This window comes from Amblyomma americanum, chromosome 11 (assembly GCF_052857255.1).
Source record: "Amblyomma americanum isolate KBUSLIRL-KWMA chromosome 11, ASM5285725v1, whole genome shotgun sequence".
Lineage (NCBI taxonomy): Eukaryota > Metazoa > Arthropoda > Arachnida > Ixodida > Ixodidae > Amblyomma > Amblyomma americanum.
This window is the reverse complement of record NC_135507.1, coordinates 68281725-68295331: the sequence shown is the minus strand read 5'-3', so window position 1 is coordinate 68295331 and position 13607 is coordinate 68281725. Positions and strand designations below refer to the sequence as shown.

The 13607-nt window shown below is 44.3% G+C and overlaps 1 protein-coding gene across 1 annotated transcript in view; it reads left to right on the top strand.

Annotated features, from left to right (window-relative positions):
* Positions 1-373: 373 nt before the first annotated feature.
* LOC144111109 (uncharacterized) overlaps positions 374-13607 on the top strand; it is a 137071-nt gene continuing 123837 nt past the window's right edge. The window contains exon 1 of the mRNA XM_077644247.1: positions 374-577. Coding sequence (XP_077500373.1) covers positions 413-577 — 165 coding nt within the window. The 5' untranslated portion in view covers positions 374-412. The remainder of the gene's footprint in view (positions 578-13607) is intronic.

Here is a 13607-nt window from a genome sequence, read left to right as displayed (position 1 = left end):
GTCGCCGCGGTGGCTGAGTGGCTATGGCGCTCGGCTGTTGGCCCGAAAGACGCGGGTTCGATAACGGCCGCGGAGGCCGAATTTCGATGGAGGCGAAATTCTGGAAGCCCGTGTGCTGTGCGATGTCAGTGCACGTTAAAGAACCCCAGGTGGTGGAAATTTCTGGAGCCCTTCACTACAGCGTCTCTCAAAGTCCGAGTTGCTTTTGCACGTTAAACCCCATGACCAACCAACCAACCTTAGCCTTGTTCACAATTTCAAAAACCCCGCGCGTCTCAGTCCGACCTGCGCGCGCCGGCGTCGCTGCCCTCTCGCGTCTGATCGAAGGAGAGGGGCTCCGGGTTAACGCGCCGGTCGAACGCGCTGTAGTAGTGCGCCGCGCTCTGCGGCCTGGACCGGGTGTGTGGTCGCCATGCTGTCGTCATTCCGGAGCGCCTGCCTGGACGGGGGCACGGCGGAACCGCTGCGCTTCCGAAGCCGCAAGGCGTCACGACCCCACGTGACAGCCTCGCCGGTGCTGGTCGAGTTCGGCAAGCTTGCCTCTGCAGGTCAACGTCGAAGGAAGCAAGCCACAGCGGTGAGTGTTGGGGTAGCACTGACCGCGTGGCAACGCAAGCTGAGGTCCACGTTGGCAATGTCAACGTTTCGGCGCCTAACATGTGGTCCGCACATATTGCATAGGTTTATTTCGTACGCATCTTTGCATGGTATACTAGTTGGCCATTACGCTGCATCAAGATGGAAACATTTTAATAGGGCCTAAAATGGGTGGTCGGCCCCCGAATTCAGAAAATACTTTAGTTCTTGCAGCCGCTCTTGCACTTTGTCCGCCTGGCTTACTAGAGAGCGCATTAGAGCAGCATACTTGTGGTAGGCTTCGTGTGATGTTCATTTTTCTTTCTGTGTAGCAACAGAAACTTTCCGGGCACCTGTTGTGATTAGTTTTTTCTCTGTGGACTGGTACGAAACACTCGATCTCTTCACACAATTCTAGTGCAACGCCGGCTCGAACCCCGCCCACTTACCTATCCCGTCGTTGTAAGGCGTGCCTTTTCTACGGGCAGTAAAAATGTGCGAAAAGATGGGAAAGAATGCCATTTTTGTGTGTTACATAAGAAGACATGAGCGATCTGAATAGTGTGCAAATTCTCGATCGGCAGCATAAAGGAAATCAGAATATTTAATGCGCTTTGTGAAAGCACCGCACCCTCTTTGGAGCCCAAAAAGACCCCACGAATATTGTCTTGTCATCTCTAGGCCTTTTGTTCCTTCTCCTAGTAGAGTTTGAGTGGATGAAGCGCACAAAAGACACGGCACATAGGCAAAGACGGACACGACACAGGCGCTACTTGCAACTGTTTATTGGATACACGCACGTTTATTTATAGCCAAGAGGTAGGGGTGATGGAAAAAAACACAAGCAAAGGATAAAAGATACTGGCGATGGTATGTATACTGCATTGTAGGGAACAAAAGTGACTCAAATCTTTCTAAACTTATCTAAAAACATGCTCTCATTCTTATGTATGACTAGCGATGGGGTGCTGATGCAGGAACTCCCGCCTTTTTTAATCCGGTGGGAGTTCCAGCATCAGCACCCCATCGCTAGTCATACATAAGAATGAGAGTATATTTTTAGATAAGTTTAGAAAGATTTGAGTCACTTTTGTTCCCTACAATGCAGTATCCATACCATCGCCATAAACTTTTACCGTTTGCTTGTGTATTTTTCCATCACCCCTACCTCTTGGCTATAAATAAGCCGTGCGTGTATCCAATAAACAGTTGCAAGTAGCGCCTGTGTCGTGTCCGTCTTTGCCTATGTGCCGTGTCTTTTCTGCGCTTCATCCACTCAAGCTATGAACCAAGTTGCCCAAGAACGTGTTCTACTACAACTCCTAGTAGAGATACCTCGCTGGAAGGTATAGCACAACGCCCGGGCTGATCGGGGTCATCTCATGCTCTCCGAAGCCAGCATTAGGTCAACGTGTCGTAGCTTGTTTGCCTTCCTTTCCGGCGCTGTCAGATGTTAGAAATGCGTTATGAATTTTCTTTAAAATTCCTTCCTTAGTAGAATGCTCAAATATCCTTATTTCGTATCTGTCAAATTGTATTATACTGAATCTCAATGCGTTCCTTTCATCTCCAAAATGTGAAAGCCACGATATGGTATTTTAATGAAATTCGGTCTATGTTTTCACATTTTACTGACGATTTAAATAACGGGTCATTTTTAACACTGCAACCTCGTTTGCTTGCTCTTAACTGTGCATGCGAAAATATTGACGCGAATTAAGAAAGCACTCCTTTAAACCTAACGAAGACTTTTGTCATATCAGCACACGCTTTGCCGTGAAACTACGACACCGTCTGATGCAAATTATTAGCATAGCTGTCATCCAGAGGATTCAGCCTGTCTTCAAGAGATATAAAACTTCATAAAATTTCTAATGATACCGAAAACACCACACCAAGGTAAAAGCGGAATTGCTCTTGTTTGAGCATCGTTGTTCCAGGCGTGCTAATGGTTAGCCAAGTGAACTAACAACCCTTCCCCGTGCTGATGACACCGGAGTTTTGTCTCATCGAGGAAGCAGAGGTGCCGGCACCAATTACGATCTTTTTTATTTTGGAACTTGCGTTTTCCACTTACCGTTGTTGTTCACCCTCTTAGTGTTTGCACATCTGTTTTTAGGTATTACTCAAAGCGTAAAAAAGATGAAAAACTAGTGTGTGCCGTACGTAAGGCTTTCTACAGTTTCCAACAGAAGTATCTTCCCAGTTCACGCCATGCTGTTTTCTTTGAAGGGACACTGAATAAAACATCACACAATTACTGTTCTAGGTAAAAACTGATTCTGGAACCTTTTCCGGCTATGCTGAAGATTCCTCTGTAGTAAAAGAGGCATTTATGTTCGCGACAGTTGAATTAAAGCAATTTTCGCGCTTCTAGAATAAAATTCGTGACGTCTGCGTCAAAATGGAAGCGTTGCCACGGTTTTGATGTGAAGAAGACTCTAGCTTAGCCTCTGGTATCCGGGCGCAAAACATCGCTGTGGATGTGTATGCATTTTACTTGTAAACAAGATCGCTCTTGGATATAATAATAATTGTTTTTTTGGGGGGGAAAGGAAATGGCGCAGTATCTGTCTCATATATCATTGGACACCTGAACCGCGCCGTAAGCGGAGGGATAAGGGAGGGAGTGAAAGAGGAAACGAAGAAGAAGGTGCCATAGTGGAGGGCTCCGGAATAATTTCGACCACCTGGGGACCTTTAACGTGCACTGACATCGCACAGCACACGGGATCCTTAGCGTTTTTCCTCCATAAAAACGCAGCCGCCGCGGTCGGGTTCGAACCCGGGTACTGCGGATCAGTAGTCGAGCGCCCTAACCACTGAGCCACCGCGGCGGGTCAATCGTTCGTGGAGGTAACTGTATTTTATTTTTTGGTTTTTACTAGCTTTTAAAAGCTACGTTTACTATGAGAGACGGTATTTTTTTATTATTACGAGGTAGCATGTCGATGATGGCACTTATCAGTTGTTCCTCAGTGCCCCTTTAATTCGTCTCCAGCGACGAATTGCTGTAAGGAATGTAATAAGCGCTTTAAAAAACGCATAACTTGGAAATATTCAGGCGGAATTGTGGTTCCGATTTCGAAACGCACGAGGCATCATGTAAGCTCCAATGGAAAGAAGATCATTAAAGAAGATTAAGCAACGAGACATAATAGACAATGAACCTTAGTTATGACAGTCTTTCCGAGTGGACAGTTTATTTCTACTGCATTTCCATTCTCCCCAGCCAATCCCTCGAAATATAGTCTGTTATTCAGTGTTAGGCATTATCATGGCGGGAGAATCATATCTTCTGAATAACATTCATTCATTCATTCAGTCTTTATTTTTTTCTCTTGGACAGAGAAGGAGACAGGACTGAAAGCTCGTAAGCTTGACAGAGGTCCTGCCCCCTTTATCAACTTGGCAGTACAGTACACAGGCAGAGATTTCCAATTTTCCAAATAAACACTGAAACAAAATAACAAAACACTTTGTAAAAAAGCAGCTCTATGCATTGCAGCACAAACATAGGTATTATAAAAACAAATAACTGGTCATGGTGAAACGAAAAAAAATAATAACAGGTATAGGTTTAAACTGAGTGCAATATTACGTAGTCTTGCTAAGAAAAATCGCTTAATAACAACACTTGAATGCTGAAAGGGGTCAAACAATTCTTTGTTTAATTTATTTAATAATACTGGAACAGTCTAAGAAAGAGAGTGCTCTGTATAATATGCCCTAGGCGTCGGCGATAACCAAAGTTCTTTATGTCTAGTCAGCAGGATATGCGTGTTTTTCTCAAGTTTTGCCAGATAACTAATATAATGTTCATCACTTTGTGAAGAGCGTTTATATATCATTAAAAGTCTATAATTGTTTAAACTGTACATTGACAGGATTTCATATTTAAAAAAAAGTCATGTGTGGGGGAACAATAAGGAACAATCTGATCAATTTCTATATCATATATGCGTGCTTATACAGAAACAGCAATGTTGTATAATTTGTTGCAGCTACTCATAACCAGAAAAAGAGGAGAAGAGCATTTTTCAACTTGAAGGCATTTATGTACGAAATTGTTCTCGTATCGTAAGGCTGCACCACAACAATCAGTATATTTTCGTATTCTGCCTTTGGCTCTCGTAATGTTCTGATATTTATTGCAGAAACACACCCCATTGGTTTTCTACAGTGAGCCTTCACTGCTCGATGCAAGTGCAGTGCAAACTTTAAACGGATATTTTTTTTTATAAAAGGCTAGAAAAATGGGCAACTTGGTATGGGTCCATGTTGTTGCGGCACTGAGCGAACAAGTACGAAGAAAAAGGACTGAACAAGTGAGCACTATCATGTGAAAAAATTTATTGGGACACAAAATATCTACAGAAGAGAAAATAAAAAAAACGCAATGAAATTATATGCGCAGTCCAGGTCATAATTGCACCGCTCTCATAAGAAGACTGGACCATTGGCAACAATGTGCTCATAGCTGCATCTTAACACATTCTAGAGTTGCGCCGCAATAAAAGTGAAGTTCAGGAAAGATGGACATTTAAAGCCAACTTCATTTAGTCATGTTAAGTATCACATAGTCTCCATCGTATTTTGCAGTATCACACATTGATTCAAGTTGCTATATGCACCGCCAGTGTACTGCATTCTTTCTTTTACGTTCCTGACGTCCTCGTTTCGATAACTATGGAATAATTCAAATTTACTGCGTTACCACAGCCACAGTCGTAAAGACTGACTCAATCTGTAGATCCTTCTATAATGGCTGAATAGGAAAACAAAATATTGCCGTTGATTTTCAATAGTTCTACATTATTCTTCAGCACCTATGTTGTACACGTCTGTGCCTGTTGTCGCCTTTTTAGCGTTGTGTGAACATGAACCGCCAGAAGCTTGCCCCGTTTTCTGTTCTTAATGATATTTAGGGCCACTGTGGACTGCGATTAGGAATAATTGATGGACTCTCGTTTCCATGGTCCTTGCCTGGTTGATTTAGTTTTCTTACATGCGTGCCTCCAATGCGCACAGTACTCATGGCACTGCTGGATTGCGAAAGCTGAAGGACTCTAGTGTTGGACCCCATATGCATCCCAAGGAGTAATTAGTTTCGCGACATTAGCTCACCGGACCAGATGTTCTCGGACGAAAGATGTTCTCTTTCCTCACTTTGGCTCGAGAGCTCATCAGGGCTAGTTTTCTGCCTTTCGTCGGCAATAAGAGCTTAATTATCGCATGGTTGGACGGTGGAGGGAAGCTTGGCCCTGACTCTACCGAACGAGTAAGTTCATCTCCAAGTACTCTTGCGACGAAATGAGATCAAATAAATGTGGCCCTGAGAAGAAAAAATGAAAGCCTAATGAAAACTTGCCTTCTCATAGAAAATCTGGCCGGCGCAAGGTAATACGTCTGGTAACAGTGCCACATACATGAAGTAAAAAACTGCGAGAGAAGAATTGTGAGCTCAACTTGAAAATAAGCAACTAATTTCGACTTTTTAACTTAAGCGAGTGTACTAGGTTAAAAACAACGATTCGGACTTCGCGAAAATATTTACATAGAAAAACACAGTGCCTTCCATGTTTTTTGAAATTATTTAAATCAGTAAGCGGATGTCCGCTCACCAAGAGGAGTTGGAATAGGTAGGAATACCATTATCAATATTAATTAAAGCGACTCTGACACCACAAGGAACACCCTTTAAACACGCGCAGTGCATAAAATTTCCGTGGCTGCTATATCTATTCTAAATGTCTATATTTCGTTTGTTTTTAATTGACTTTTGGGAATGACCTAACCAGATAACAAGCAATTTCCTTCAATATTTAATAACCTTAGCCCCATGAACGACCTCTACATCTTTCTTCCCCAGGGATGCAGGGTCATTGGAGGCTTAACGGCTGTTTTTGTTTCTTTTCTGTTGTTTAGGTTGTGTGAACTGTTGTGTTTTCCCAAACTCCACCTCTCTTAGAAGCGTTTTCTAAGCTGAGACACACACAACGGTTCTAAACCACAACTTGTGAGGAAACCACGCAGATACATTCGCAATATTCTACCGATATACCTTCGAAGGCGGTAAAGTGGAATCGACTTTCCGCCGACTACCCGAATGCATAAAATCCTCTAGAGAAAATTACAACCGACGCAATTCTCGCTAAAAACAGAAAGGCACTGCTCCACTTGACTTCCAGGACTACCAGGATTCGGAAATTGTGCAATGAAGCTCAAACTGATATGACTCTCCCACATGGAGGTGAACATCAAGGCAATTCAGCTTAGCTGCGCTGAGCAGAATTGCACTTTGAAGTCTGCATTCCGGCAATTTGCTTTCGCGCATGGACTTGTTGGTAGAATTGCTGTTACAACGCTGGGCTTAATAGAGTTACGTAATCAGATTCACCATTCAGCTGAAGACATGAGAAAAAATGTGTCCGCGCTAAAATTCTGTGCATAATCTGCAACGCGGGGTGGTAGAACTTAACATGTTGAAGAGGCTAAACCTGCAATAACTTTACGCCATAACTGCTTCAACTAAATCTTGTGAAGAAAGAAAAAAAAAACCTTGGTAGAAAATTATTTGGTCTTGAAAAAGCAGCACTTGTGCTTACATAGAGACCAGAATAAGAAAGATCAGGAAGGAGGTGAAGGAAATAGTCTTTTGAATCCCGGAGTGCCACCAATCACGATACAGCTAGCAAAGCGTCAAGCAGACCGTGTCCGTCGACGGAAAGTGAAGCCCACCACTGAAGACTGGCAAGTGGGAGAATAAAGTTCTAAGATTTGGATTCTCGCTGTGCAGACGATCCCTGCTGCCGCCGGGTACAAGCTAAAAGGAACCAGCTTTCCGGCCCAAGTACGTCCGTCTGTTTGCACAATTCGTCTGGTTTCGTACAGCTAGTTAAAGTGGGCGTCTAGATTTCACAACGGTACTATGTTAGCCGCGCGTTGGAGGACATGACCGTTCCAGACAGCGTAGGCGTCGTCAGCAGCTATACGACAGACTTCTTTCGTGATGAAAATGTCAGTGCAGTAAGACGAGGAGGCCGTAGTGCTGCGCACAGGACAAGAATAGGGAACCGAGAGGAAATCAGGATACACACGAAGTGGGATTGGAAGAAACTGCTGAAAGGTCAAAGGAATCGAGTTAGAAAAACGAAAATCATGCCGAACGTACTGTAGGATTAAGGGCAGACGAATACGTACATCAGTTTTTCATTTGTACCATGCTTCAAAATTCTAAGCAGAATTCTTTGCTTCGCAGGCTGTATACGTCTGGGGTGGATGATAAGTTTCTGGACTTCTAGAATAAACGCATATGTAATATTTTATCGCTTGGGTTGTTCATGTATTAGATTGCACGGGCCGGAAGCATTGCTACTCCACCCGTAGTTCGTATATTTATTCTGAGCGCAGTGTACTCTACCAGATCATTATTTTGTTCTTGCTTTTGTTCGTTTCTGCGCCGGAATCTCACTAAACGATATCTATAAATAGAAGAGAAATAAAAACTAGAAAAGCGCTCAGACAGGGGCTTACTCCATGGAGGAAGAAATTGATATATTGATCCCTTTCACTTGTATTTGCACGCTAAGAGGCGCCGCAATGACGTATACTACAACTGCTCCGTATGCAAGAATAACTTCTGTACCTTGTGCGTGAACGGCATAAAGATGCTAGCATAGGCTTGTGGTTTTTCGGTTCTCTACCACTCAATCTTCCGCACTTGCTCGTACTGCTCCGACTCCAGGAATACATCTAATACATTTATCCTTGCGGTCGAACTGAATGGAAAAAGCTCCACCCAAGGCGTCATGTCGCTTTCACAATGCACCTTTTCAATGCGTCATTTCCTCTTATCACTTCCGTCCTCTTTCTGGTTATAGGGCACCATTGTTAGGTATTTCCTCCCCCAAAAAAACTCTCAAACATTTCGTTCTCCCCCACAGCCGAGCACTGACTTCACCGGCTGTGCTCTCCTCTCTCCCAACCTACCTGCATAGCCAAGTGCACTCTTAGATAATCAGCCTGTAACTTTGGTTAATTAAAGCGCAAGGCTCTTGTTCCTAATAGCGATTATCTCAGTAAATGCCTTCTATGCTAAGATACAGTACGCTAATTGTTCTGTAACTGCATAAATCTTTGGCCTTCCTTTTCTAATAGATATACTGTATTGTATGTCGGATATTTGTGCAGTTATGCAATTATGATATAGCTTGTGCCTAGCTTTAGAGCCGCAGCAGTGAGTCGGATATTTGTGCAATTATGCAATTATAATATAGCTTGTGCCTAGCTTTAGAGCCGCAGCAGTGACTAAGTGGTTATGGCGCTCGGCTGCTGACCCGAAAGATGCGGATTCGATCCCTGCCGCGGCAGTCGAATTTCGATGTAGGCGAAATTTCAGAGGCCCATGCACTGTGCGATGTCAGAGCACGTTGAAGAACCCCAGGTGGTCGAAATTTCTGGATCCCTTTACTACGCCGTCCCTCATAACCTGAGTCGCTTTGGGACGTTAAACTCCCATAAATCATAAACCAAACCGTGCCTAGCTTTTCTGTTGTATTACTTGCCATAAGCATGACCTCGAAGCGTGAGGCATTGCAGCCGGAGTTTCTACTTTAGAACTTTCCTAACCAGCCCAAAATCATACCGCTAAACTAATAAGGCAGGTAGTGTGATCACGGTCGCCTTCAATTGTAAAGCCTGAGACTGAGCGGCAAGAGCGCACTGGGACGAAGATGACCATATCTTACTCTTCTCCCCACTCTGATAGTCCATGACTCCGTCTCTGTATATCACCCAGCCTTAATATATCGGACCCGGACAACAGCAATAAAGAACATAGGCGTCCGGCTTTTGGCTGAACGAAAGTAAGTGCATGTACGTATTTTTACGCTTCTCGGTTTTGGTCATCGCACTTTTGACGCTGTAATGGCCAGCGCCAAACGTGCGACACTTGTTGTAAATGCATCAACAGCGTTCATTTAATCGTGCAAAAGAATATGAATCAATCACATTATTTAGGAAAGAACCTTATACAATAGATATGGTAAATAAATCTGGAAGTCGCAATCTCCGTACGTTTTGAAAGCCTGCAAGAAATAAAATCGCTCCAAAACCTAACCCAAATGGCGAGGCAACACAGAATTTACCAGTTCGAACTGCTACCCTTGCAGGTGATGCAACAGTTTCAAATATTAACAAGCATTTGCTGCATGCGTCTGCGTGCTCTATTACTATTCCTAAGCGATGTAAAATCAACATAAATAGCTGGTTAGGTTGCGCAGAGCTCTTGATTTTGTTAATATGCCTTTGTTGTGTTAATATACCAATTTTTTCATTTTTCCAGTGCAGGAATTGCTATTGACAAAATATCGAATGTTAATAACTTTATATCCCCTGTTTTTCCTGCATATGAATTGCAGGATATATCGTGGCCTTCGCGCTAAAGCGGCAGCTAAAAAGCAACTGCTTGCATCGTTTTCTTTCCAATGATTAGTATGATATGAATATTTCTTCTTCATCGGTAACTATATTTGTATCATTTTTCGTCAGCATTCAGCATCAAAACAGACACGCTAATACGTTTGGCAATAAAGCAAGGCTCCCTGAGTTATGAGCAATTCGGAGCGCATCAAAATATCCTGTTCTTCATGATATCTTTCTGGCACTGTCACGACCAATGCCTGTTGCCTATTTTGAGGTACCGCGAATCTATCTTCATATAGGTGCAATCGTCAGTGTTGTTGGCCCGTTAGCTCTTTGGTCTCTAATATAATGCCACATATCTCTGAGCAGGATTTGCGAAGGTTTAGTGGCCGTTTAAAAAAAAACTATTCCAAATTTAAATACTCGTTACAAAACTAGCGCGCTATATCAGTTGTCGCTTTCTCGGGTAACGAAACAATTAGCAGAAAATGACGTTTTCGTGAAAAAAGAACATTACAGTTTCTGTTCACTTTCTGCGTAAAACGGGGAGTCATCTCCGTAAACGAGGCAATAAATTTCCTTCCGTGCTTTTCACACATTGCTGGACGAATCAGACGCCACGACACTGCATCAACATATAAGGCGAAGTGCTCTGTCGAAAAAGAAAGGTGGCTCATAGTTCACTTGCCTATATGTTCCGTAAATCTTCTATGGCTCGCATTGTCTTAGCGCACTTGGAAACTCTAGTTTTCAATCGAATGCACGAGTAAACAGCTTGGCTAGCGCTGACAGCTTAAGCCATTTCCTTGCGTTGTTCAGCGCTTAAAGGAAGCTTTTCTTCATTTCTCTTGCCTCGGAAATTTTTTGTATGTTTATTATTCACCACTGCTCCTGTCTTTGGAAAATCGATTTGGGGGGGGGGGGGGGGGGGAGTTGAGGGTTGTTTGCACTGCTCGTTCCAGAGTTTGCTCAAAGTGCCCGCGAAGGAGGAGGATCTGGCGCATCGATTTGCTTTCGCCTCCTGGCAAACTTAATGGCTCTTAGCGTTTGACTTTAAGAAGTCAGTCTTGCCTGCTCCCGTTGCACATGTTTCGATATCCTCCAGCAACGAACGGCTGCAGCAAAATACGCATTGGACGTCAGAAATTACATGCCACTTTGCATACTGCAAATACATCCAAGTTGGCATTTCATAGTTCTGTTGAGGAAAAAAAACAGATGATGAAATTTATCGGCACGACAAGCGCATTGTATTCAGTGTCTAAATGTAGTTGAGACCTAAAGATAACATCAAGTGAGAGGGCGGCATTGCTTGAGACAGGACACAATCAGCCAAGACGTCACAAACAAAAAAGAAGAGCATTGCGAGCTGGTGGTTTGCTTTTAGTAGTACATTAGCAACCTGTCTTTACAAAACTGAGTAGTCAGACTGTGCCTCAAATGAAATACTTCAAATAGGGTAACTTCTCGCCTTATCTCCTGCGATTTGTAAGCGTAATTTCATACCAGCGATAAAGTACACCGTTGCGAACCATTTAGTTACGTCTAACTCTATGCACTTTTCAACTGGATCAAGCGCAGGAAGAAATGCTTTACACATTAAGGTATTTTTCCCATTCCTTCTGTACAATACCAAAAAGTGAATTATGGCCCGTTTATATGACTTGCAACCTATAGGTAATTGTTGGTGACAGCTCGCCACCAATTTGCCCTCAGAAACCACTTTTCTCGATGTGAGAATACCTGGTCTCCCGAATAAGGTTGTTGTAGGCATGGACTGGCGCTGCGACTGCAGTTGCAAATGCAATTTAGTACTCTTATAACAACCGAAAATCAACTTGCTCCTCTCTGCTTTACTATAACTTTTGTGATGAGCTGATATTTTTGAATTTTAAACATATTTCTACTCAAGAAAAAGAAAAAAAGGCCGCCGTACAAAATTCATTCGCTGCCAGGTATTTACCGTGTAAGCTCTATAATGGCGTTGCGTGTGGCAACCGTTGACCCATCGCTCGATATGTCAACTACTCCCGGTACGAGCAGGCAGGTAAGTTGTCCTTCGGGTGCGCAACGCCGATGATTTGTAATATTTCTCTTGTAAACTGTGTTGCTCGCGTTCTAAGGTTTATATATTAGCGAGCTGGGTGCCAGCGTCTTTTGTAGCGATAGCTACACTACGCCAGCCATTTCGCGAGGTCAGCGTTGCTACGCGCTGAGCCGTGCGACCACCGCTCCGCCAGCTGTGCGCATGCGCGCAGTGACGTCATAGCCCGCAGCTGAAGTGCGCGCCGCGCGCCTCGCGCTGCGCCGACGGCGGAGCAGACGCCGCCCGCCTGGTCAGTTGTGCGCATGCGCGGAGTGACGTCAGACCACGCAGGTGGTGTACACGCCGCGCGCCTATATACGTTAGTATTTCGAGCCTTCATCGTGGCGGCGCCGTGGACACCGTGGCAGCTGCCGGTGGAGCGGCGCGCCGGCGAAACTGAATGCGGGAGGAGTGCAGAGGGGGAGAGAGTGAATCCACGTCCAGGGGTGAAGCTGAAGAAGGAACGCCCAGCCAAACACAGCGGCGAATGACTGACTTCGCATTTCGACTGAGTGAGTACCACTCGGCCAGGTGTAGCTATAGCGTCACTCCAGGTTTATTCAGAGCTAAACCATAGCCATTTTTTTATGAAGACGCAGCCTTGAGCCTGTTCAAACACTTTGCCCACTTTTCGTCCCACATGACGCAGTGTAAACAACCCAGACCAGGGGCCGCATCTTACAGGAACAGCCACAAACTTTGCTTTTATTTAGCCGCGAGTCTTGCCTTGGATTTCCACCTTACATTTAAATCTCTAGTGGTACTGCTAGAGGAAAAGATGGCCCCGGGAGTCGATGGTTGAAAAACAAAGCCTAATGCTCTGTGACAGTTCACAGGCCAGTTCTGAGACGTTCGGCGACGCCACTAGTGGTCTCCATTTCGTAGGCTGCAACGCTCAACTATTTGGACACATTTTTAAGCCTGGTTAAATCAGAACACATATGCTTTGATTTTTTCCTCCACATGTTATAAATTAGCTTACTGAAACCAGCGCACTCGGCTACTGATCCGGAGTTCCTGGATTCAAACCCGACCAAGGAGGCAGCGTTTCGATAGAGGCGAAACGCTAAGGCGCTCGTGTGCTGTGCGATGTCAGTGCACGTTAACGATCCCCAGGTGGTCGAAATTATTCCCGAACCCTCCACTACGGCATGTCTTTCTTCCTTTCTTCTCTCACTCCCTCCTTTATCCCTTCCCTTGGGCGCGGTTCAGGTGTCCGCCGAAATGTGAAGACAGATACTGCGCCATTTCCTTTCCTTAAAAACCAATTTTCATTTTCCTTTACACCCAGTGCCTCGAATTCAATGTGCGGGATGAAGGGCGGGTGGCGGCCAACGCGCATGTCAAAGGCGAAAGTCTAAATATGAAAGTCTAAATATCTCCGGATTTTTTTTTTATCAAGACTGCTCAAGAAACGCACAAGAAACGCAAAACGTACCAAACACTACATGCAGGTTGTGACGCCATATTCTTTCTGTTTTTAGCGATAAGCTGCGCTAGTACCGCAGTACGTAAGCTA